The 26,751-nt window shown below is 43.1% G+C and overlaps 1 protein-coding gene across 8 annotated transcripts in view; it reads left to right on the forward strand.

Annotated features, from left to right (window-relative positions):
• The window catches only part of robo1 (roundabout, axon guidance receptor, homolog 1 (Drosophila)), a 209,171-nt gene that overhangs the window by 34,150 nt on the left and 148,270 nt on the right, over positions 1 to 26,751 (forward strand). For 3 of the 8 annotated variants that reach the window (XM_078098228.1, XM_078098234.1, XM_078098230.1), the window contains exon 1: positions 15,420 to 15,688. The exons of 2 other annotated variants lie outside the window; for them this stretch is intronic. In XM_078098228.1, the coding sequence (XP_077954354.1) occupies positions 15,541 to 15,688 (148 nt within the window). In that variant the 5' untranslated portion in view covers positions 15,420 to 15,540. Of the gene's footprint in view, positions 1 to 14,829; positions 15,689 to 26,751 lie in introns of those variants that run through there. 3 more of the 8 variants (XM_040179254.2, XM_078098264.1, XM_078098238.1) reach the window with 3 other exon arrangements.

Genomic DNA, 26,751 nt, shown 5'->3' on the forward strand with positions numbered 1-26,751 from the left:
TTCTGTCCCCTTAAAATGCACCGCTGCTGCTTCACATCCAAAGGCCTCTGACTTGATTTATCTGTTTAAAGAAGGCATTGAAGAAAGCAGGAGAGCAGTGACGTCTCAGGCCATTTATCAATGTAAAGGCCAGTCTCCCCTTGAAAAAGGGGTGATTCTGAGCCCTTAGTGCTCCGCCGTGTCATCAGGAAAAACTAAATACGGCTCATCTTAGAGCTGATGTCCCACCGCATTACAAGAGTACGGAGAATCATGCGCTTTCCTTCCCTCCCAGGCAAAGCAAGCATTGACCGGCCCACCGCGTTTTGGGCCTTTACTTAAACATATCATAGTTTACCCTAAGGTGGAGGGCGCAGGGAGGGCTAGATCTCTTTATACCCAATTAAGCCTGCCACAGGAGGTTGGTAGTCATGGCTGCAACATCTTCTCCCTCGGTGCCCCATTAGAGCACCGAGAAGCCTGCAGAAGCCCGAGTCCCTGGTGGACAAAGCCCCTGACCTAGAGCCAAGGAGAAGCACTCCAGCTCCTTTCACCGAAATATACAGATGCAACTACAGAATACAAAATTGCCTCCTTTTCAGAAAAGAGGATGCATGTGTATGTGTGTGCCAAGAGTGGTGAGGGGTCGCTCTTTGTTCATTTTTTTTTTGAGGACAGGCTGAGTCTGAGTCAGAGCTGGAAAAACAGAAGACCAGAACGAAACAAACACACCTGAAAATTCAATATGAATATGAAACTGTCTTTGCCCTCTGTGCCCGGGGAGAGCGTCTCCCTGAGCATGCAGGGATATCGACATTGGAAACAAGCCGAATATAAACTTCTTTTTTCACTTTGTGCCCTGCTGTGGTCTAAAAAGTATTTTTTTTACCATAACAACATACCTTTCCAAATCACGACAAACGGTCGGGCGCGCTTAACCAGTGTTTTTTTTGCATCACTCATAATTAAATGTCCCCCTGTTCTCCCACCCATCTGGGATCGGCTGACTCCAACTGAGGAGACGGAGCCGTTGCTGCCGGAGTGCTTCAGCGGCAGCGGCCATCTGTCCCCGCCTGCAGGCTATTGTGCCGATCCTCAGCTGCCTCGCAATCGATGCAGACGAAAGAGGAGAAAAATCTCCTCAAACGGGGACTTTTATCTGACTCCTACTCACTGACAAGTCTGCAGGTGTGCTACTCTTTCTTTGTGTCTGGTTGTCTTTCTCTTTATGTCTCTGTCTGTTTTTTGTTGCCGCTAAAGCCCACAGCCACAACCACCGAACCCTCACCCCCCCCCCCATCACGCACACGCAACTCATGCGGTAGACAACAGGGGAGAGAGGCCGTGTGGTATTTTCGCAGTAGTGATTATTATCACGATCTCAAGTGGCGTGTACCTTCAAGTGCCTCTTCATAATTATTAACCAATCCCACCCGAGACGCTCTATTTGTCAAAACACCGTGTTTCCTCAGTGTCGACCTCCCCGCAATGGGGACATATTTAGAATGTTTTTATTTCTCCTACTGACACTTTAAGATTAAAAACTGAGGTGCTACATTTTGACCAGAACGGCACGTCACAAGTGATACTTTGCTTTCCTGTCTCAATTTATTTTGCTCACTGGGTGATCTTAATTCATGCTATGTGAGTGATGCTTGAAAGGGACGGAGTAATGATTTTCAAAACAGTTGTGTGATCCTTCACGTTTCATCACTAGCTGCTAATTTTTAGGTAGTCACAGGCTCATTGGTGCTATCGTGCACCGAAACATGGTTAGGGGAGATTTATCTAATTACAGAGGATTGCATTCCATTAACTGGGAAACCGTTAAGACGTTAGACGGGCCCACCAGTGGTTCATCACATGATGGCAGGACTGAGGACATATGCATTTGCTAAGCCAGTGCAAGTTGTCAAAATGCAGCTGAACCCCTGCTTAGGTGCTTTTAATTCAATCTATGAGCCTTTATAGACTGTCAAGATGAGAATAAATGGAAGGATAACCGGGAGGAGAGACATCTTTCAATGCATAGATCCGTACTATGAATGGAGATTGCTTATATTGGACATATTGATCTCGCCGTAGCATTTAATGTTTGTAAACGCTCACACATCAAGAAAGGAGCCGCAAATTAGAAATCAGACCTGCTGCTTTTCATGCTGCACAGTCGAATCACTAAATAAATAGGATGAGTGTAGTGTCATTGCAAATAGCCTGTTGGGGACAAGAAAATGAGGGAAAGACAAAGACAATTCTTGAGAAAAAAAGACAAATTGACAAATGGAGAGTGTGCGGGGTAGAAGGATTGACAGAAGCAGAGTCTTTGGACACCTGAAATTAAGATGTAGTGCATTCAAGAAAATCCCATTAAGGCCCAGGTGCATTGTGTTTTTTCTACGTTATTGTGTGTCGGGATGTGTGTGTGTGTGTGTGTGTGTGTGTGTTAGAGGGAGAGAGACAAAGAGGCAAAACAAAGAGGCCATGTTGATTGTGTGAGAGTGAGAGTGAATTTGAAGCTTTATTACCGGAATATATTGCAGACCAAATTACAAATCTCGGAGCAGTTATTTCTGCCTCGAGATGTTACTTCAACACCACGTTTGAGGCAAATCATCCTTTAATGATATTGCTTTTTGCAAATGAGGGAAGGCAATGAATGAGGCGGGGGTACAATCCGATAAGGCGGGCACCTAACTAAGTGGGTTTCTCCTTCTCAACCTTCAGCCAGCCGACCCCGCTGCTTAGACCATCATTCAGGCCATAACAAGCTGATTCATTTAGGCTGTCGGTTTGCAGAATTAGATTGCCGCTTCAGCGACCGTTGAGCAAAACATAAAGATGTTTGTTCGCACCAAACATGCAGCATTTACATAATTCCAGCTCAGGTTTGGGGCCGCAGTAATAAGTTGAGATAAAACAGTCATTAGGGGCACCAATGGGCAGGGAACATGAGACGCACAGGTGGAGATTAATATGGGAGCTATCCACGGTGCTGACATGTCAGGGGACACAAAACAATGAGCCTTGCTATGTGGGGATAAGGTACTTCTATTGTGCGTGTTTGTGCGTGTATGAGTTTGAAATTTGATAGATTGCTTGCTCTTGTATTAGTATTCTCCTTAAAGTACCCATTTTAAGTATTAAAATGGTATATTTTGATTAAAATACTACAGAATTCTGATCCTTAAAAAGCAGAGCACGCAATTCAGTTTTTTCTCTAACTAAATCAATTTTGGATTGTTGAAGAGAGCGTTCCATGTGCCTTTGGCTAGAAAGTGTTTCATATTTGGAGAAGGAGCTATCTTTGTGTTAAATTTTAATCCTTGATTGTGCCTTGAACATTATGGCAACAATTCGTACATTCAAATATTATCAACATCCCAATTACTGTATCCAAAATTACCAACAAATCATTTTAGTTTGTTATATAAGCTTTTACACACAGCTTGTGATCAGTCCTTCGCTGAGCAGAAACTTCTGTTAATAACTGTTAATCGTCAAAGTAAATCTTCAATTAATCAAACAAACAATGTATCACCACAGATGCTACAATACAGAAACAGCTTCACAAGGACATGCCATCCAGGATAATGTGCAATTTGTCACAGGCAATGACTTTAAACAGCACATTAGCCGGAGATCAACTTGGATTTATCCAGCAGAGGCTGGAACAGCAGTAATGGGATGTTGGGTGGATGCTTCAGACAGCGTTTGTTGTGTGGTCATAGCTACAATTCACAGAGATGCTCCTCCTCCAGCCAATGATGCTTTAACCCCAGGATATAGTTTTTAAATTAATGTGCTGTGTTCGTGTGTAATTTATTGGCTTTTGTGCTGACACACAAGGTATCCAGTTATTTGACAGTCATTTCACTTTTATGCCACTAAAAGTGTAATTTATGTGCAAACAATACATATAAATATATATTATATATTATACATTTATATGTATGTGTAGTTAGCCAGACTTTTCGCTGCTGTAACGCTGAAGGCCAGTCGAGGCAGAGTAACCAGGGAGTGGGTGGGAAACCATCACTAGGGGATTAAGGCAGCGCCAGAGCACATTTAACAAAGATTAATCTCTTCCATTTACTGTGCCCTGTGTGTTTATTTTTGGACCATATCTTTAGAGGGGGGGGGGGGGTGTATTTACCATGGCCATTATGGTAATAACGTCTTTGTCATTAAACAACATGTGCCTGTGTGAAGACATAAACACACAGGCATGGCGAGTTCATGATCTCAATAATCGCGTTTGTGCAGGTGCTCTGCTTGGTGAGAGAACCTTCCCCACCTCCTCCTCACGTTGCTGCTCTCTTGTACCCGCGGTCGGTCTGGTCTCGCGTTGACCCGGGTTCAACGTCTGTGGCATTGATGTGCCGTCGTTGAAGCCAATCCAACGGCGCTCTCCGTCTGTGTCGGGCCCATCTCCCGCTTGACACCTGCTTTTCTCGAGGAAGCCGCAGCCCTTCATGGAGAGAGTGTCAATTTCAAGACAAAGTCAAGAGGACAGTTGAGCAGAATCCATATTTCATAGTGGCAAACGGAGCAAACACAATTGAGGGAAATCAATAGCGTTTTCACGTTTCATCGTCCATCACCTTTCTCTTACTTTGTCTCCCTGAAAGAGGCACAATGGATTGTAAACAAGCACTGTAGTTCCACTTCTCTTTTTTGTTTGTGGACAACGAGCAATCTAAAGTTGCTTGCACATACAATAAATGGGAAATGTGAAAACAGCATTAAATCTGCCAGGGAGCTGACGGGAGAACAATTTGTCTTCATCACACGTTATTACCATAACAAAGCAAGTTGCTCGTAGTATTTGTGTGTGCAGATCTTGTAGATCTTATTTTCCAAAGTAAGAACATGTAGGAATATAATAGATTGTTATGTTTCATATGTAACAAATCGTTATTCTGTATATTATGCTGAATCGAAATTTGTTTTCGTCCTTATAGGACATTTTTGTCCCTTTAACCACTTTTGACTGGACATTTTTTTATTATTTAATAATTCCCATTATATTCCTGACCAATTATGGATATCATTGCACTTAGTCCAGTTGAGGTCAGGCCGGTGTGGGCTGGGTTTCCTTTAACGCTGTTCATCAGCAGGCAGCTTGTTCACCAGATGGGTCTTGGGTGCTGACAGCCATCGCACGGAGCAAAGGTGAAGGATGACTTAGAAAGGACGGTGGGAGGCCCACGCGTGATGACCTGTCAGGTTCTCTAGCCGGTCTTTGTGTGCCTTTTCTTTTCTCCATGACCCCCCCCCCCCCCAACCAACCTCCCCCTCGGTTACGCCCCGTCTGCTTCACAGCCCCCACAGGTAGCAACGCAATGTTTGGTGATGAAAGGCCTCAGTAATGGATCTTCTCTATATTCAAGCCCAACTAAACTGGTGTGACAGCACCTCCCCCCTCCTACCCCCCTCAAACCTGCCTTCATAATGTGCCTGTGTGGAAGTGAATCCATTTCATTACAGACCCGCATGCATGTGTGTGTTCTCTCGCATGAGGCGGCTTTGTCCACGAGGCGACGGTACGTGTTGGGCCTGTTCCCAGGTGGGCTGAGGAATGTGTACATGCAGTTCATCCGTCAACATTGACCCGAAGAGTAGTAGACGGAGGAGGGAAATGGCAGAGTCGCAGTATGTTCAAAAGACAAACAACGCACTATAACAACCTCTGCAATGCTTTTCCTGCCATATTTGCTGATAGACGGGACTTGTTGTGTCTATTTTTGGGGGCCTTATGTTGGGATTCAACATGAGGAGAAAAACCATTCCAATGCCAGCAGGGAGATGATTGACACGGGAGCCTCGGCTAGTAATGTATAAAAATGTGCTTCTGATCGCTGTTCGCTCATGCAGCGGCGCATGCTGGAAAATACAAATCCCGCCGCGAGCTCCGGGTCCCCCGTCGCCTGGCAATGTGTCCCCCCACCAAACCCCAGCGCTCAATCTGGTGTACAAGTGCCCATGCCCCCCCCCCCCCCCCCAGCCCCCTCCAGTCTATCTTCTACCCCCTCCTCCCACTCCTGCTCTCGCCTTGGCACACACACTCTGGTATGCAGCGAAATTCAATCAGATGCTTAATTACATCTTAACATCGGTTCCTACCAGCTGGCTTTATTCCCCTGTTTCTGATTAAAGGGATTAGAAAAATGAAATTTAACAGTGGATTTGCATAGAGCTCTAAAAAGGGCACTGCCGTGTCTCGGCGGCTGCCTGGCCGGCGTTTGCAGCTCACGTCCACGAAAAAACCCACAAGCATGTTTTCCGCGCCTCCGATTCTGGCCGGCAGGTAGAACCGTTCACACAGACAGTAGCTCGGCCAGCGTCCCCTTCACCCGTCTCACTCTGAGTACTGCAGACATGATGCCCTCTAAACACAAGGAGCTCCGGTGCATAGATCATATCGAAGAGAGGCATACGAGAGATAGATGAATGTGTTTCTGCGTGTGTTTTATGGTGCGTATTCCATAGATGCTGAGTAGAAAAGCCTTTTTTCCGTTGCTCGTAGCTGCCTGATGAATGGCATACAGGGAAACCGGGTGGCTTTAGGCTTTCTGCTAATGGGGCCAAGTAGACCCACTATCCAAGCTGTGCAGAAGAAAATGGGCCCATTAATCACAGAGCCACCACCATCATCTCCATATGATTATTCTCCTCGTGTGTTGGCTAACTCCGAGCCGCCCAGGAATTATTGTGACATCCTGCGCTATCCGCCGTTCTTTTATCCTTCTTTTCCCCCTCAAAATAACTTGCAGGCTTACTTTTAACTTAATCCGCCGTCAGTAGACAAACTAAATCTATCCTGAGAGGAGATCTGGTTACGCATTCACTGTTTATTTTGTGCAATTAAAAAGTGATTCAGTTGGAAGTTTGTATTAAAGGGATTAAAGGCTTATTGGTCTGTCAATTCACAGAGAGAGAAAGAAGGAAATAGTGCAAAAGAGTGGGGGAATAAAACAGATAGGGAGGTCTGCGGAGAGAGTGGGAGAGAGACACTTGAGTATTTAATATGAGTATTATGTCAGCGTGTACTTTGGGAACGTGTGTTTACTTTGACCAATTAATGAATCCTCATCCATTGCAGCTATTTTGGCATCAATTTTGGAACAAACCAGATCAATCATTAACATTTGCTTTTGGTGAAGGACGCTGTAATTAGTCCCAATGAAACAGGGGGATGTGCTGAAAGAAAGGATTGCACGGGGAGATGGAGCTGTGAGAAGGCCGTGGCCCTGGTAGTCGCACAACACGAGACTCTACTGCCCCCTTTTGGGACTGGGAGGCACATCACTTCTATCTAAACTGGAACTAAAGCGTTCACAAGATTTTTGATGGACACAGTGGAACATTATATGATATTAAACCTCACACTTTGCAAAGACAAAAGAATCTAAATTGAAAAAAAAATTCTGTAGCCTGACATTAATACTAGAGCAGTTGTATGAATCATTGGGTTGGAATGCAAATTGATTCCCCTGAACTTTGACCTCTATTCTCTCTTCTAAGTTCTTTTCACTGCTGAGGCTTTAAGCCAAGTTGTTTCCCCTGTTTAAGCTGAAAGGTTTAAAACATGTTCAATTTGAGCACAGACCCAACAGACCCATTCTGCATTTGGAAAAAGAACACAAGAGTAATTGAACCAGGCTGAGCGTCTCAGATCCTCGTAAAGGGTTTAGGTTTGTTTGCAGTAATGCAGTGCCATCTCCTGGCCAGAGGACGCATTTCATTTCATTGTTCTTCCCCTACGCAACAGTACCTACTCAACTTTAAATACTGCTGCAATATTTTTCAATCAATGCGTAAGTGAATTCCCTCTGGGGTTCTGTCAATAAGCTTCTATGTAAACTTCTTTTGCTAGTCCAGTATGCAATATCTCAGTTGCAGCACATATGATAGTTTTGTTTGACGTGTCCCACTGTGTAACACAAAAGACTCTCTTAAACGCACATAGCCACACACACTCATAAGATGGCATACTTATGTGCATATTCTCACTCTGCTGAGAAGTACATTTAAGGCCGTTAATAAATAAATGTAATCCTAAAAGTGAAAGCGCCTCCACTGGGCTCTTAAAAAATATCTCAGTCTGTCGGTTCCTCTCCAGAAGCAGAATAATGACACACACCTTAACAAACTTTAATTGGTTTCTTTGGCTGACTCACATCTCAGGCTCAGATTCAGATAAATACAGCTGTCATTATTTTAATGTTGATCCCTTGTGTGTTCTGTATTGTGTCATTAGGTTGATTAACACAAATCAAACCACAGTTCTGTGAGCAACTATTCAGTGTGACTGTCTGACTCCTCCACCTAAAAGTGCTCGTCCTCGCCGCTCTTAGAGGATAGTCATGATCAGTAAATAATTAATTCCGATCAATCTGCGGTGTAAATTATCTCGTACATAGAAAGCGGCTGATCAACAGATCTAATCTTTAACGCTCTAAATTTAGGGCCCCGCTGTCAGTTGTCACCTCTACACCTGAACCCTGACCTCCCTGGGGGGGAAATCCGTGGCTGATGTGGCTCACCTCAACATTGAGGGAATCCGACGCTGCCCTCTGCTGGGCGATTATCGTTTACACAAGTTGACCTCAGCAGCACCCTCCTCACATCTGCTGTACATTTGGCTGCTCTTTTTGAAGCTAACACCTTTTATATGACGCCAAATGTCTCACCTGGTTCTCATCACACACTCCACTGACCACAAACTGCAGCAGAAGGCTCTTTAGAGGCGCATTGGATCAGGGGAGTGCCGTATTAAAATATGCAGATCCACAGTTATGACCCTATCACAGCCATAAATGAGGCACATTTACACTGAGGGTTATGTAATTATCACCCGTGTACTTGGGGTAAAGCCAACACCAGTAAGTGTGTCTGGTGTTCCTACAGACTCCGCCAATGTCTTTACATTGTGAAAAGTGCAGGTGTCTTATGCTCAAGCTCACTCAAGGGGGGCTCCACTGCACTGATAACGCACACATATTAAACATAAAATACAGCTTTACTGCTCCTGGCAGCTTTTTTGTTGATTTATTTGTGCGAGCAAAAGCGCCATCTGAAAATGAGCTGATTTTCCCTTGAGTGAGTATAGTTAAAGGAGAGAGATTTAATGGTACTTTCCATGCATTAGGCAAGAAGGTATCAATATGAATACTTTCAGGTTCTTCATTTACTTTCTATTCTATTTGTAAAGCAAATGGGAAAATTGAGGAACATGAAGACATGTTGTTACTCATTGTTTCCTCATTATATAAATATGAATATAATGTATCTTTTTCACAAGTTTCTAACAATAAAAGTCCAGTATGTATTTACAATTATGCACAATGTTACAATTCGATAACAAAGATGGAACACGTACACATGTTTGCAAAGAAGATCCAACCAAGAGAGTTATAAAGTACAAATGAAGCCTGCACTGAAAGAGAGAAAGAGAGAGAGAGCGAGAAGAGCAGAGCTGTCTAGAGTCTGAGTACGCTGAGTATTCAGGGGGGGGCTGTGGTCCAGATGGCCCTGCAGCAACAGCAGCTGTAAATCACAGTGTGTTGTGCGATCTGGACGATAGTGCAGCACACTGGAATCTCACTGCAAGGTGAGACCGCTGATAACAGGGAAACCAGAACTTTGCGGTGGAGGGAGGTGGGGAGGGGGGGGGGGGTAAATTACATTAGTGCTGTCTCTATAATAGAGCAAATGCTTCAGCATTAGTGCATTGTTATGAAATAAGACAACTGCTGCTGCTGTATTGGGCCATTCTATCTTTGAATGGTATTGTTAGGATGAGTCAACACAGAAAAATTCAGACGCATTAACTGCACTCTCAGGCTCCCTTTCTAGAGAGATTCAATCATAGTAACTCAAATAGGGTAACCGTATTCAGTCAGGATTACGATATGAGCTGTGAGGGTACACAGGATGCAAATGGGTGAACATTATAAACAAACTACTCTTATTGAGGCTAAAAATATGTGTAGCCACAGCGTAAAATATCTACACGGTGTTTCTTTCATTGTAAGTGATCCTATGTGTTTCTCCCTGCACACATTAACCTTCAGCCAGGTTCCTCCTATATATGACTTCTCATTGATTGGAGAGTGGAGTCTCAGGGGGAGACGGTGTGTGTGTGTGTGTGTGTGTGTGTGTGTGTGTGTGTTGAAGAAGACCGATAGTGGGATGGAGGTGTGGGGGGGGGGGGGCACAGCGGTAGTGCTGATTGAGAGGACCGTCGTAACCTGGCCATGCACGGAATGCCGGGCGTGGTCTCATTCATCATGCCGAACGTAAAGCTCATTCAGCAGCAGCGGGGGGAGGGGGGGGGGGGGGGCTCTGCAGAAGATGCATTGAGATGTGTTTCTAAGAACATAACCGTATTGTGGGATCTGTGTCCCCCCCATTCGCCCCCAAAGGTGCTGGCACAGATCCCACGCACAACTGTATTTACAACTTTCAACGAGCAACATATCACGCAGCTTCGGTCAACACGCCACCTCTATGAATCTTTGCATTCTGGAGGCTGAGAATGTGATGAAGTATGAATGACGCTGTGCAGCCAGACTCCCAATGACTAATTTATGTTCTATCTGACTCCATACAATACAATACATACTTTAAGTTGTTGTATACGGAAGTTACAAGAGCAAAGATTTACCTCACAGTTAAAGGAGGAGCAAGAATTTCAATTTAAAGATAGAGCAGCTAGAGCTGTGGACTGTTGGTGCCACTACTGAGAGGAAAAGGTGGACTCCTCTGGAAATCTGTAAAAAAAAAAAGGATTGATTGCCCTGATTTAGTTTTGACATGTCCCCCTTCAGCTTGTAAGCTAAATGTAAAAGAAACAGGAACCAACTAATACAGTAACAATACATATCTAACAGCAGAAACAACTTAAAAGTAAGTTTGATGAAATAGATTAACAGCGTGTCATACTGCTTTAAATAGAAAATGATGCATTAATGACTCGTTTTGTAAGAGGATTGAATGTGGTGTGTGGTGGGGCTAAATGTCCACATCAAGGAACCTTCTCTCTCTGTCAAATCCTTCTCTGACTCGACTGTGGTTTGTTGTCCACGCGGCTGCTTCTTGCTCTTTCCTCCTGTGTGAATGTATCATGGCAGAAAAGTTGGTCCCAGTTGCCCCCAAATCTCTTGCTGTGATCCAAGCTGTGTTCTAGTGTCGACTGCTCATCCCTGCCGGGTGTCTTTGTACCACCCATCAAGCATGCTGTCACATCCCGTCGGCCAGAATGTGATCCTGATAAACACCATACTGACGTGACGGAGAGAGCAACTAAATTTAAAGGGGGCAGCTCATTTTCGAGGCTATAATATGAGTCTGAGCTGTGGGAAACGCGTTCTCTAAAACAATGAGCTTTAATTACGTCTTCTCTGTGGCAGCTTTCTGCTTTAGAAAATAAAATGAATATAAGAAGTTGTTAAAATGACATTGACAGAAAAGTAGGATTAAAATGGAAAGAGATAAGCTAGCAGCCTACCAGGCGTTATAACATGGAGCAGGTCTACGGTTATTACATCAATCTACTGCATTAGGTCACACAGAAAACCTCTGAGACAATGTTTGTACTTTTGTGTTTCTTTCTTCAGCTCCTCAAGCTATTTAACACGCCAATTTCTAGCCAGAAAATGTATCTTATCATTTAGATAACCATAAGCATTTTATCATGATCAGTCCTGAGGTTAGTCATTCGATCTGAGGTCATGGGAAGTTCCCTCAAGCTGGGAGCTGCAGGTCTGTAGCTGCAGCTGTAACTGGAACATAGAGGGTGTGATGGCGTTTTTTCACTCTCTGTTTACTGATGTTGCACTGAATTTATTGGAGTGTCTGCCGACTTGAGCCAATGATCCCCGTGAAGATTGTGTTGCAATGGTTTAGCATTTAGGAAAGTCTAACCTGCAAATCAGGATTATTGGATGCTGACTGGCAGAGTGCTGGTGGAAGGAGGTTTTAAAAGGTTTTGGTTGTTTTAAATGGTCAATTGTGTATCTCATTGGCTGTTTCTCAGCTGCTTCTCGGCTGGCCTCATCCATCCATGTTTACCGCCCATCAAGGCAGTTTTTTCAGACACGATACGGTGGAGGCTCACTGTGGAGCGTTTTTTTATTTCTTACCTTTAGCTATCATTCAAAGTTTGACGTGTGTAGCGGATGACAAGATAAGGCAGAGGTTTGATCTTGTGGGGCTCCACCTCTGACACAATGAGTGCTACACCTGTGACGTCTGCTCGATGCAGAAGATAAACGAGGCCAGGTTGATCAACATGAGATCAAAATGAGTTATGCCGCCGATAGAAAAGGCTGCTTTCATACAGCTCTTATTTACAGCAGTCGTGTCAGAGGAGCCAGCTACCAAATGAGAAAATGTGTCACAGGTATATTGTACTTACATTTGGCTACTGCCCTTTAGATGGTTGGTTAAATAGAACATCAAGTTGGAACTAGATGTAGATTGATACACAGCTACCTATCTGAATGGAGGAATATTAAAGCAGATGTGCTGCATGTTAACAACACGATATGAGAAATGACTGAATGGGAGCCATTTGAATGTCAAAGTAATAATAAATGTTTGCGTATGTTAGCATTTCACATGAGTGCAGTACAGATGCAACCCAATGATATGACACATTCTTAGTGGCATCAGCATCACACGTTGACGCTTGCCTCTCGTTTCACTCAGTGCACAAAACAAAAGAAGCCGATTTAAGTCCATAATGACTGTGCTGAGAGATGACGTAATGATCTTTTATGAGTGTATCCATTCTCTGTAACCTGACCAGGACATGCTATCCAACTGTGGCTGAACCCTTTGGCTTCAGGTAATCACCCAGGTAATCTCCTTCTCACGCTGCACAAGAGACACTTTGCCCTGAAAACAAATCATCTCAAAAACGTGTTAGGCTACTTGTAGTCAGTGTGGCAATGCTGCCTCTATATCTTATTCTCCCTGGATAGAATCTGCATTGCATTGTCCCAATCACTAGTTGGCATCGGCGGTGACATTTTGCAGGTAGTAGGAATGTTAGATTGTGGTCCCGAGGGGTTGAAGCGGCCGTCCTCACTGCAGTGGTAATTATTCCAGAGGCCTAATCATTAGAGAGCTGTTTTAATCAGACCTTCATCAGCGGCTAATGTAACGCGATTAATTCATTCCCCGGGAGCGTGGTCCTCAACGGCCACTACGTCAGGATTACCAGACACTTTTATAGGGCATTGTCCAGACCATTTGACGAAAAAAGACAGGCACGCATTCTATATTTTATAATAGTTTGTGACGTGAAACACTCAGCAAACAAATCAGCATATAGATCCATGTTTTATTCATCTTCAAACTGACTGTAAATCCCCATTTACAGGGATCACATTGTATGTGCTTGTTTATGAGCTTCCTACACTTGAATTGTGGCATTTGAATTTGAATTTATGATTTATTTATTTTTATGTATAAAAAGTTAAAAAAAAAAGTTACTACTTGTACACACAAAGAAAATACAAATTATAAAAAAAAAAAATAGAACAACAAAGCTAAGACAGAAATTTTTTTTTTCACACAACTGTAATGAAGGGCATATGAGAGGGAGGTGGGGGAGGGACGAAGGGGAAGGTGCTGCTGACACCTCCAGTTTCCCACGTTAACCTGCACTCGCCCACCTCCAGACGGCCCGTGCAGGCAGAGGAAATGAGCGATGTAACTCAAACCCCCAGACCTGCTGAGCTTGTTTTTTTTTACAAAAATAGTCTTTGTGTGCGCGTGTGTATAGAGCATGCAAACGTAAGACACTTTAACAATCTAGAGAGGCGGTGATTTGTGGGAGAATTTATAAGTAGAGAATTTATTTTTTCAGACTTTTTTAATACAACCTGCGATTTCTACAGGGCAGTTTTGTCACATGAATCAGGTACCAATAAAATACTAAGGAAAAGGGTAAAACAACTGGGAATTGTGGAAGAAAGAAGCGGCCCATTAAACTTTTAGATTGTTTTGTGAATACTAGCTACTTAGTGCGGTTATATAAAACAGAGCTTTGAGGAGAATGAAGTAATTAAGTACAGTTGCAATATGCTGCAGAACAATGAGGGTATAATAATGTAGCTTTTTTGTTTCCCAGTGAGGCACCCAGTATTTACCAGTTATTGCTAATACCTTCGATTTAGTCAAATGTTGTCTTCCTCTGTACCGGCTTTTAGTAGTAACTGGTTCGTATATCCGTTGTACTTAATTCATACAAAAGAAATGTAAATCAAGAACTAAGAGTATTCCCCATGTTTCCTTAAATGATTAATGTTTTATTAATGTTGATGAACAAGTGATACCTTTATCACCTCCAGAACTTTGAAAAGTTGCATTGCAGTGTAACCGTTCAACTGTAAGGGTTTTTAAACTGTGTTGTGGGGATTCATTTGGCAGCAGTTAAAGGTTGCCGATCGCAGACGCACAAATCCCCAGTCAAACTGGTCTGCGCACTTGTCTACACAGGTGCATGTTGGGCAGGTCGGTTGGTTGGGCATTTCTTCCTTTGTTTTATATCTGGGAAAACCTTAGAACACAGTAATTCGGCTTCACTTGTAGCACATTCACGCGCAGTTTGGAGCTCCGTCAGGCAGTGCGGGTGTCTACTGCGAAAATGCACTTATGAACGAGAATCAAGGGCAGGCAAAAGCACAGGAGCCGTTGCACTTGAGAAATTGCTATTCACACCCTCCCCGCTCGTGTCCCCCAGTCTCTCTCCTCCGGTTCTCCCTCCCTCCCTCCCTCCCTCCCTCCTTTGCTGGATATGCCCTCGCTCTCCCTCTTTCTCTCTCCCCTCCTTCTCTCAGACGCTCTGTTGACAAAGTCAAGGCTGCTCTGTAGTGAACTATCTCTGTGATTTATTCCGTATTTTCAAATCAACACCGGCCCATCTGATCTGAGACGACTGGTAGATGGACAGAGAGCGAGGGGGAGGACGTTACATGAATTTGCACACACTCCTGGGCACTCACCGGCCGCCGCGAGTGACTTGAGAGTTGGTTGCCGTTGGACCGGTGATGTGTCGCCATCAGCGTCACCGAAGCTCCATGTGCCACACCGAAGTGGTTCTGCTCAGCCAGCGGGAAAACAGTTTTCTCCTTCCTGTGCTGTCCCTGCTCCTGGGAGCTGTCAGGAAAGGACTTCCACCAGGACTGCAGTAAATACCTCCCCAGATCCACGAGGGGCCGAAGAAGTGGAATAGAAAAAGGAACAGATCAATATTTCAAAAGTGACACTCCAGAAATCCGGGCTTCTTTTGCTTGTCTGGAACTTCTGCTTTCTGAGGCTATTGCGCTCAGGGGGATCATTCCAATCCCCCAGGAAGAGGAGGAAGAGGCGTATTCGCTGCGTGAGTTTTGACCCCTGTGGGTCGTCAGTGTCGTGGCCCTGGGCTAACGCTCCAAGGGAAGCGGGGTAGGAGGAGGACTTGCTGTTGTTGTTTTGGATCTCTCCACACAGCTGTGTGAGATCTCACTGTGGGACAGCGCTCCCCATGGCCCTCGACTCTCTGCCCCAATGAAAGCTTCACTGGCAGGCATGGCCGGCGGGCGGATGCCCCTGCTGCTGCTGCTGGTGCTGGCGGAGGTCCTGATTGGAGTCTGTGTGCCCGGGGACGGCTCGGGGAAGAACAAGGGAAGCTGGAGGTGGAAAGGTGACAGGAGCCGTGAGTAACTCCTCCTCCCTGTGCTACACTTTGTTCGCTTTCCTTCTTCTTCTGCTCCTTTCCATCTTCCTCTTCCGATCGGAAAAGATCGAACCTCTTGTATTCCTTGTACTTTTTATTTCACTGTTCTTTTTCAATCCCTGGAGCACCGAAGTGAGATCCAGGGAGCATGAGACGCTGTGTGCCACTTTGATTACTCTGGCTGCCGTTTGAGTCTCTGCGACAGGCTCCGATATGAGAGTGCAATATATCGTCTACACGAGGACGACCTTGGCATGTGTTGCCAGCTTTAAGAGGTATCAATATGTGCGCCACTGTGGAAGTGGCTCTCTCCGCTGTTTGGATTTGCTGCGAGTTGCAATCCCAAGTTCATTATCCCGCTCTCCGCCTCTGCTCCGTCTCTCAGCATCACTCTAAAATCCCTGCATGAATATCTCTCAGTGTCTCATTCTTAGTCATTAATTGATCAGTGTTGAGTTGTAAAAAGCTACTCAGAGTTATGGAGCAACCCATTTCCTCGGCGTAAAAAGCCGACGCTAGCTTTGAGTGAGCTCATTAATAATGCTGACACGTGAGCGCATGGATGTTGGGAGGATGTTCAAATTGAGCAGAGAGCTGCAGTTGATTCGGGACATAGCTGCTGTCCACAGGCCTTTTGGCTACGGGCTAATGGGATTGTTTGGCAGGCCACCACTGCTTGACGCTGAGTGATGAAGTGGGGAGTTTGTCCCTTTGTGTCCGTCCCCTCGCTGGAGGTTAAAGGGAGATCGCCATCTTGATATCGTTCCAAGATTAAATGACTGGGATGGGATGGGATGGAAGTGGCAGTAATGTCGAGCTGCAGCAGGTCACTTTCCCAAGGAGATGTGGCCTGGTCCCAGGGTGGCATGAAACGGGATATATTTTGCTGGGTTTTGGTGGTAATTACACCGGAAGTTCTGTATTCAGTGTCACAATTAGCTATTTGAAGATACAGTTGTCTGATGTAAATTGTCTAAAATTTCACTTTCTTCATGAGTAAAACAAAGAGAAAGTTTAGAACCATAAAAACGAAAATCCTGCTTGTGTGACGTGTGAGAAAATAATCCTTCTACAGTACACTCTCAATTTGACTGCTTCACTTTTTAAGGAATATTGGGTGCACCATTTGCTGCAAAGTGAAAATCATGGATTCTACATTGATTGACAGTTTTCATATTTTGATCTGATTAGTGTGACTAATGATCATTTACATTGACATGTTTCACTCAGTGAAACACAGTAGTGTTGCTGCGGCTTATGACTCTGAATCTTTGAACGGGTATCATACCCTACACAGCTTCAAGTCAATGATTGTGCAAGGTGTTTTCAACTTCATTTCAAGCTGCTATAATCAAATGTCTATGTTAACAATGGATCAAATGGCTACATGTACATTAAGGAGGTTCAATATATTGCCTCCAGCCTCACTGTTTAAGTTTTCTCCCCCCACTCTCATCAGTGTTGTGTCTAAACGCAGAGGCAGCGGTGTCCTGAGTCCTCACTATGAACTTAAACCCGGTATACATATGGTGTCCCCCTGGGCTCAACTGACAGTAAGTTAAGAAAACCCAAGAGCAAATGAAGAAAAAGCTTGCCACTTTGACAATTTGCATGCATTTACAAAACATCTCCACCAACTTCACCAAAACATCAATTTGACATTTAGAAAAAAAGCTTTTCAAATATTAAAACTCCCCACACACACACAAACATTTCCAGGCACACATAAAAGTGATACACAAAGTGATACACACAGGGGTGGGGGGGGGACGGCGATCTTTTGTTGTAGCCATCTCTATTTTTTTCCATTCTGGAAGATGCTGCTCCAGTTAACATCGACACACAGCACTGGATGGAGAAGGAGGCACGTACACATACATAAATGTGCCCTAATTTTGTCAATATCCATTTTCACATCGCGTTACAGCCCATGTTATGATATAATCATCCCAACTCTTGAGCTTGTGGCGCCAGGTCATGTTTGTGATTTCTAATCTCGTCCATTTCCCAAGCATATAGTAAAAATGCTCCATCGGTAATAAGCACTAAAATCACTCGTCTCCTTTGTACTCAACGTGCCATGCAGCGGTCTGCATACTAAAAGTTCCATTTGGCAGCCCACAAATAGCGCAGTGATATGCATGAGGGAAGCCTGCTGATTTAAGTGATAATGTCACGAGCCATTATTTGCTACCTCAGACTAAATCTCTACTAAGATTGTGCAACACCGAGCTTCTCACTCTGACAGAGCAAGATTTGCACATTTATAATTCACGTAGGCCCACAATGCATCCGTCCTACACACCTACACACACACACACACACAAACACACACACACAAACACACACACAAACACAAACATTTGCCAGTACATTAACCCCACAGCAGGAGTAGTACATACAAGTGATGGGGATTTGTGCAAGCATTTCTGTGTGCGCATGCATGTGCGAGTGTGCGCACATAAATAAAATATCACACTTTCTATTTTTAGTGACAAGTTGTCTCCTCAAGTCCTCAGATCCTGGATGTGTCCCTCCGTGCAGTCCTCTCCTTGACGCTTGTAACTTTACTCCCTGCTGCTCCCTTCTCCTTCTGAGTGCTATTTCTTTGACAACTTAAAAGACAACTCGGGAGTTTGCCAATTGTGATGCTGCACGCAGATGGACCCTTTCAAAAGGACATCAACGTAGATAATTCATTTGGTATTCTTACAGTTAGGGCTGCACGGTACGGATTCTGACGGTATCCCGGTATGTTTTTTCAAGTAAACACACAGAATTCATTGACCCCGAAAAGGACCTCGGCTACCCGAACAGCCCGTTCGACGCTCGCTGGCCAACTTGCTCGCAACTAGCCGGCGAGTTAGCTTGTAACTATTAGTGTTACAATTTGTTTATGTGTCACAAGCTGTTGTGTCGTGGTGTTTTACCCTGTTAAAGAGTGCTTGTTGTGGGTTTGTGAAAAGGAAGAGCCTTTTCCCCAAATTGACTGACAAGTGGGCTAGTTCATTCCTTGTTTGGGACATGGCACAGAATATATAACAGCCTAAATGTGTACATTCATGTCAGCACTTGATTATATAATTTTCCACATCCACATGACATCAGTGTTGACGTTATGATAAGAACTTATGTGAATTACTGTGTAGGATACAGCATGTTCAATTAGACCTGACAGAACCCCCAGCCAGTTGGTTTCTCCCAATTAGCCCAATTGACTGGAAGGCTGTATAAAAGCAAGGGGAAGGGGAAACGCCAGGAGAGTCTGGAGTGAAGTCACCTGCAGAGAGGTTGATGTTATTTGATTTATTTTGTTCTTTTTTGTCCATTAGAAGTGTTTTTTCTGTTTTCCTTAAGACCACCGAAAGGTAATAAAACGGTATGGTTAAATCGCATCCAGAGCGCGGTTTCTTTCTTGACTGCACCTCATCCCAACTCAAACCTCAGTGAGTTGGGTGTCACCATCCTGTACAGGCGCTGGCCTGAAAGGCGCTACGTCACAGGGTTATTCATTGTTGTTCTAAAGTTATAACTATGACTCAATCACAACACACATAAGACAAGACACTCCTTGATGACGTACACAAATAAAATCTGCCGTCTGGTATGAACGGTACGTGAGAAATTCATACCGCACTTTGAACCGGTATACCATGCAGCCCTACTTACAGTATTCCTGCATTAAAATGAAGTCTGATCTGGCTTGTACTCACATGTCCACAAAGTGGAACAGAAGCCCGGAGCTGTCTGCTGAGGCTTTGGTTCTCCTATCTGACAAAGGCTCACCGTTATGATGGATGAAGAAGATTATGGGGTTTAAGGCTGATTTACTCTGCACTGGTGTTAATAGAAGCCACGGAAAGATAATTTGCTGCTTCTCGGAATTCAATCTAAGTACAATACACTTATGTATTTTTGATATGCTGAGTAATCAGGGATTTTACATGAATAAGCTTCGATGTTTGAGTAGTTTTCCCTCGTATTACTGCGGTAAGTAAGAAAGAAAAAGTAAAGAAGTAGCCGTATCTTAGTTTATTTTTGTGACAAAAATAGGGCCTCAAAGTCATCATTACGATGGTTTACTGTCTATTGAACAGTTGGTTTGTGCATGGAGCTTTCTGTAGTTTCTGTAAGGATGGGACCTCATTGTGAGCAAGTGTTTGCTTTGTCGATGTAACTGTGCCAACACAACCATTGTAAATATCAGTTTTTGCTGTAGCTAGCATTTATTGTGTTCCATGGAAGCTGCACGTGCAAGAATATGAACCTATGTATCCAATAGATGGCAACACTGACATGCAGCTTGGTCGAGTTGGAGGAAATTCATGAGCGCTAATGAGCTGTGGACTGAATCCTGTGGTTTGGCTCAGAGGCTCGATGCAGTCCAGACAGTCGTACCCACAGACGCACATCAGAAACACAATCCAAACCACCTTCACAGGGATTAAAGTCATTGCACACGCCTGGATCAGGGACTTATGATATCTTGGATTGATCCTTTGGGCATTAGGTCCAAATCATCTGCGAGATGTCCTTCGCACTACCATTAATAACATCTGATAAAAAATAAAAAAATGATTCATGCTCATCTTCGCCATCATCTTAAAAGCTCTACACAGCAAATCACTTTCATGAATTTCATAAGGTTCTTGTGCTTCACATATATAAATAAAACCTCTATGAACCTCTATGAAAAAGAAAAAACAGGTGGACACTTTGATCAGACATGTCTGAAGCGTGTGATGCAGAGTGAAAGTAAAGAGATGATTCTGAGGATAAAGAGGGTCAAGGGTCATCTAGTGCTGGGACAGATCTTCAGAGGTTAAAGATAAATGGTACCATTTTTCCCGCACAAGTTTTAATTCTTCTTTTTCACTGCACGTTCACCATTTTTACAAGCAAATGTTTCATGTACAAAAGCCCTGTTTTCCACATCTGGATGTGAGACATATAAAATTACTTTTTTATATGCTTTTACTGGTCATTTATATTCTGTAGTCCTCACATCTGTTATTTTAATGCCATTCATTTGAACTACTCTTGACATTTGTCTCTGCCGAGAAAGGGCATCATATTTGCAACTTGCATAAAAGCATGGTAACACATTCATAAACAATTACAAATATGAATAGTCGAGATCATCTTAAGACATTATTATTATTTATTTTGGCTGCTGACTAACAAACGGGGTGGGTGTAAAGAACAATCCATAAGGGAATTTTTTATTAACTTATCTGTAGATGACTGGGGATTTTTATAGTAAAGTGTGTGTCAATTTTATATAATGAGATGAAAATTAGATTATTTTCAAATATTTTACGTGAAGTTGAAACAATTTTGGGTAGCTGATGCTTAGTCACCACGATGTCATAGGTTGACAATTCTAATCTATATATTTAAAATAAATAACTTAAAAAACAACAAATACATTAATGTAAAAATAATAAAATAATAATAAAAATAAAAAGTTGTATGTTCAGCACCTGTCTCTTAAGCCATTCTAAAAAAAAGCCCAATACGCTACACAAGAGAAAATAATTATTCGAATAAACTGGGTTGTCGTAATTTACAGTTTGTGGATTATTCAATTAGATTGTCAATTAGAAAAAAATCAAAGAACACTCTCTGTAATGTTGCCCTTGTAGTTGTGCAAAATGTTATCTTCAGATTTCATTAATTATATTTGTTCTGCTCTTGTTTGAAATACTTGATACTACACGTTTAAATATTGAAGCTTGATAGAATGAGTTCACTTTAGAGTTCAGTATGTCAGCGTTTTCATTACCATTTTTTTTTGCTGATGAGACAGTCTCTCTTTTGGTATCCTGAAATACATAATGTAGGGCACTTAGACATAAACGCATGCATATAGGGCAGCCAGTCTGTCTCGCTGACACCAGCCAACCACAGCAAAGACGAGGCAAGCTGTTTACCATTCCATACATGAATCTGCAGAGCCTCTGTTTTTCCTTTACTTCACTGATGAAGTGGTAATTACAAGAGAGGCTTTACACCTCCACAGACCATAGCGTCTACAAGTTCAAGTCAAACCCATTGTGGTCATTGCATTGACCAGCGGACCCTGAGCGGAGAGTTGCGCAAATGCATATTTTATATAAGAGCGGTGAAATTCCTGTGTGTGAGTGTTGCGCTTGGAGCAACTTGATGTGATCACAGACAGTGATTCTCTACCATTTTAATGGAAGACCTCATCCGTCTGTGAAGAAAAACCTTTTTTGTGTTACTTTTTGATCTGTCCTTGGACCTGTAGAACTCCTTCAAACAATACTGGCTGAAGTATTGAAGTTATTAGCTAAATAGCTGAAGCAACTATGTCTGTTCACATAGCTTCCATGGTGGCACATTGTAAGCACAATCCAGCTGTGTCTGTGGTTGATCTTCCTGTGGTGGGAACCAGGAAGGTCTTCGCATTAGCCTTCCTCCCCAGCTAACACAGCATTTTCACACATCATTTGCTCACAACAATCCCCAGGTGTGTCCACCAGCACAAGCATGGTCTTCTTCACAAAACACCGGTTAACTGAGAGCTCCGTCTGTGTGGAGATAGTCAAACCATCCGTCTCCAAGACACAGAGTGTAAGGATTTGATCAATTGGTGATGGGAAGGCAGGGAATGCAGAATTGGGTATAGATTTCACTCGCAATGCCAAATTGAGCATCATTCACACCATATGTGGCAGCCTCAGAAAATGATACTTTAAAGTATCGTATCTCCTACAAGTCAATGGTAAAGTCTGAGAAAGTTTAAGCATTTTAAAAGTGGATGAAAATGACTGGAAAATTCTTCTCGCTGTAACAACATTCAACTCCACAGTATAATGTAAATATAGCAATATAAATGTATGTTTAATAAATACAGTGTAAAGGAGTAATTCAGGAATCACCCACGTGTCTGTCTCCTGCCATGGCAGCTGCACCAAACCTAAGAGGAACCTTCTTACTAATTTGATGATTTTAAATCTGGAGTAGAAAAGGTTAGGGTTATCATACTCATTATACAGTGTATATTTCCACTTTAAAAAGACTGATTATTATTATTAAAGTGGCAAACATTCATTAATATGACCTCGGCATTTGTTGAACCATGTACTATATTTCGTGCTGTTGGCTCTAATGCTGGAAACAGACCCGTTCAGCATTTAGGAAGCTGCACTGTTGCAGAGTAGAAGTGAAACAGCATAGACGTACTCCCACACCACACAAAGGCAGGAGTGGACATAATAACACCAGATGTCTGACACTTTGGCGTTCGCTTCCCCCTCCATAGAGCTCTTGAGCGAAAGACTGTAACAAGTATCTTGCTGACTTCCATGAAGCATGTACAGTTGCATTACATTTTCTCTTGTGTGCTACCAATTGCATTTTCAACTCTCAAGGATCCGATCTGGTGTCTTTGGAATAATAGTGAACTTTTTTCGTTATGTGTTCAAGCTTAACACAAACAGATGGTAAAGTCGTAGCACATCAGTCCATAACCTAGATGCAATCCAGAGAGTCACCTGCCACTAATACATTTGGCGGATTCTGAGAGGTGACAGGAGGCATGAGGCCTCAGCAGGAAGGTTGGCGAGTTGCACTTTGTCTTTTGTTGAATTTCTCGCCTTTTCAGAATTTACAATCTGCTTCTCACAGCCTTTGGCCCTCAGGTGCCTCGGCACTCTCATGTGTCATGTGACACCACTGCTTTGTAGCAAACAGAAATCATTATGCTTGAGGAGCCCGTTAAAGATTTTCTTTGACACCGATCTTCAAAATGTTGAATCGTTTATTTGGGTGTTTTAAGTAATTCTTCTATATGTCTTTGAATATGAAGCATGGACATGGATGTCACAGCTTCCAAATACCATATAACCTATTCTGCAGCCTTAATGTCAAGTACAGAAACTCAGTACTGTCTTCAGAAATGCAGGGGAACATACATTCATGATCATCATAATAAAACAATTTACATAGTATACATTTTATTAACGCGTTGAAAGATTTATTTTTCATTGGGTAGATTTATGAATCTATCTGACGGAACTTATTACTGACTAGAGTTAGGGAAAATGCATAATGAAATATTACGAATCATTTTACAGCCTATAATTATGTCGTCACATGAATGCCCACTGGAGGGATAACATGTGGAAACAAGCTTTGATTTAATGAGGTGACAGCTGGAAGGATGTTGTTTTGAAGATAATTTTCTTACCTCTGAGGGCTGGTTGAATGGATATATTTTTCGTAAAATCCAATAGACATTTTCAACAAAAATCCACATGACTGCTTTACAAGTATTTCTCTGAGGAAAATATAGAGCTTAACCTGTCAGGAAAAGCACACAGAGAGTTCTCACATTGTAAATCTTGATCCAGACTTCATCCTGAAGAATTTGAACACAAACTTGCCGTAGGTGATATGGACCAAATTTTCTTCTTCCAAGACTTTTTTCACTCGACAACCTACTGCCTTTCTATATATTTTAACACATCGTTTGTCTTTCCTTTTCCATCCTGTCAGTGCCAAAGGCCTTCTACCGACAACAGACGGGACCTTTTAATGGGTATAATCTCAGCTGGCTTCCCAACAAATTCTCTTACATTCCTTTCGGGTGACTTTGTGGATGTTTGAAACCTTGGTCCTTTGGTTTTCATGACAACTATACCCCAAACTGTGCATGCCTGTGTGGCTGAGCGTCTGAAGTGTCTTAGTATCCCTCTCCAGTGTCACAAAGACCACAATCAAAGCCCACGCCTCAGGCTTCTGACATGTCGTGCTATTTCCCAGCTGTAAACTACTGTAACTTAGAATAGAGCAACAAAAGAAGAGTGATGCTTGTCATGTTAGCCCGTGGGTTTGGACCGTCTTCATGGTCACACAAAACTACTTTGCACATCATGTCGCAAAGAGCAGCGAGATCCTGGCACAACGCCTGCGTCCTAAGATGCTGCTATTGATCTGGCCGTCCACTGACATCATTGGATTTCTCCTCAGGGGTGCTGAGAAACTGGCTGCTTGCCTGCAATGTTCTCACCACTCATCTTCTCAAGGCCTCATTTCATTCTCCTCTGATCAGAAATAGACATATTGAGAGCATACGTTGGTTTGTCTGCACTCTCTCATTGAACTGTGAATAGTGAGTGTACACTTTGGTCCAGCAAATGAGCATACACGTGTTCCTTCCTGACAACCACCAACCGCTGGTGGAATGAGATACAGCGTGTGTGTGTGTGTGTGTGTGTGTAGACGGCGGGCGTTAGAGGCTGGGGAAGGGAGATAGGCCATTTTGTTCAATTTCCTCGACCTTAGATCAGATGCCGATTGAACTGTGACACAGGCAATCACAGAAAAGTGAACCGAATCATTAGCTTGAAGTCATTAGCAAACGGCCGTGTGCCAAATACCTTGTATGCATCTTTCTAAACAACGACCACAGATGTGCTATGGGCAAATTATGTATTAGTTGTCTTCATAATTTAATCCCAACTTCCAGACTCCATTAGAAAGTGACTTTACTTTGAATTCTTTAGAATCATTCTGAGAAGAGACATGCAAGAAACATGTCATTTTTTACCTTTTCAGATGCCAGTGTTGGTTAGTCAGTCCACCACTTTGATCCAGTCAAAAAAAATTCTGATCAACTATTGACGACAAAATTGTATGCATATGTAAATGTGTTTGTGTGTTTTCTGCATGATTCGTTCTGTGGGATCCCCTGACTTTTCATCGAGCACCACCATGAAGTTAAGATCTATGATGCAATATGTCAACAAATATTGGATGGAATAGCAGGAAATGCTTTGCATATACGTCTCAGTCTAGGAATGATTCCTAGTGACTCTCTCAGTCAGTGTTCGTCTTGCAACATGTGACATCATCAAAACCATGTGACATTCATGGTTTTCAATGAAATAGCTTTAAAGCTGCTGAATGTCCAGAGCGAGCTGGAAAATGTTGCGTGTTGCGAGAAGGAAGTCGGGGTCAGCGTGCCGGGCCTAATGCCACCGCGTCCCGACACCGCATTAGCGAACTCCCTAACTTTTCAGCTTGTGGCGTCATCAAGCTTTTTTCTTTGTTAACGACCTAATATAAGCACAGCCGCTGTCTTAAACAGCACCTCGGTCGTCTATGGTGTTTTTACAAAGCGGAGGTTGGGGAAAAAGCCGCAGTTTGCCTGTTTTTTTAGCAGAGCTTTTAAGCAAACATTGTCAAACCAGGATGCATTTAGTGTTTGCTCATTTGTTTTGATCATAACACAGCTGGAGAGAAGAAAAGAGATCAATAGGTACGCGAAGTCGGGTATCATCGCATCAAAGGCACTGAAGGATATACATCGCTGGTGGATATTTTCCCCTCTCTGTATTTCTAATTAAAAACATTCTGAATTCCCCTTGGCCTACATTAATGGCACAAACAGCCTTCTGGCATTTACCAGCCACCGAGGCCACAGTGGAACCGGGGATGAGAAGCACCTATCAAGTTTGCATCTTTGTGTGACAGAATTAGCATAATATCGTTCCAATCAAACCAGGATAAACACGTTTTGGCGTCATGAGTCAAGCGTTTATGGTGACATTTTCTGGTTGAACACAGTTTCCACTACCTTGGGCTACTTATTTAAGTCTAAAAGATCGAGTAAAATTGTCTTGGTGCCTGGAAAGTCAGAAAGTCAATGGAGCAGCTCTGGCAAATGTTTCTAGACGTGACGACAGATCCTCGGTCACTAGGTTTGGGAAAGAATTGTTCACATTAACATATTGATGGAATTTTCAAAGATTATGCAAAAAACACATGTGAATTCAGTTTCAGGGCTCTTTTCTTTCCCCTTAACCTTGTGTGCGTCTGTTTGCGAACGTGTGTGTGTGTGTGTGTGTGTGTGTGTGTGTGCGCAGAACACATGTGGCTGATTAAGCGAATCGAAGAGCAGGGAAACGTAGCATCAATTGTAGTTTGTCATTAATGTGCCAAAGCCTTGCAATGAGGTCTGAATTATTTGCTTGAGTGCCCTCCCAACTCATTTCCCATAGTCATAAGCTTCC

Source organism: Gasterosteus aculeatus, chromosome 1 (genome assembly GCF_964276395.1).
Source record: "Gasterosteus aculeatus chromosome 1, fGasAcu3.hap1.1, whole genome shotgun sequence".
NCBI lineage: Eukaryota > Metazoa > Chordata > Actinopteri > Perciformes > Gasterosteidae > Gasterosteus > Gasterosteus aculeatus.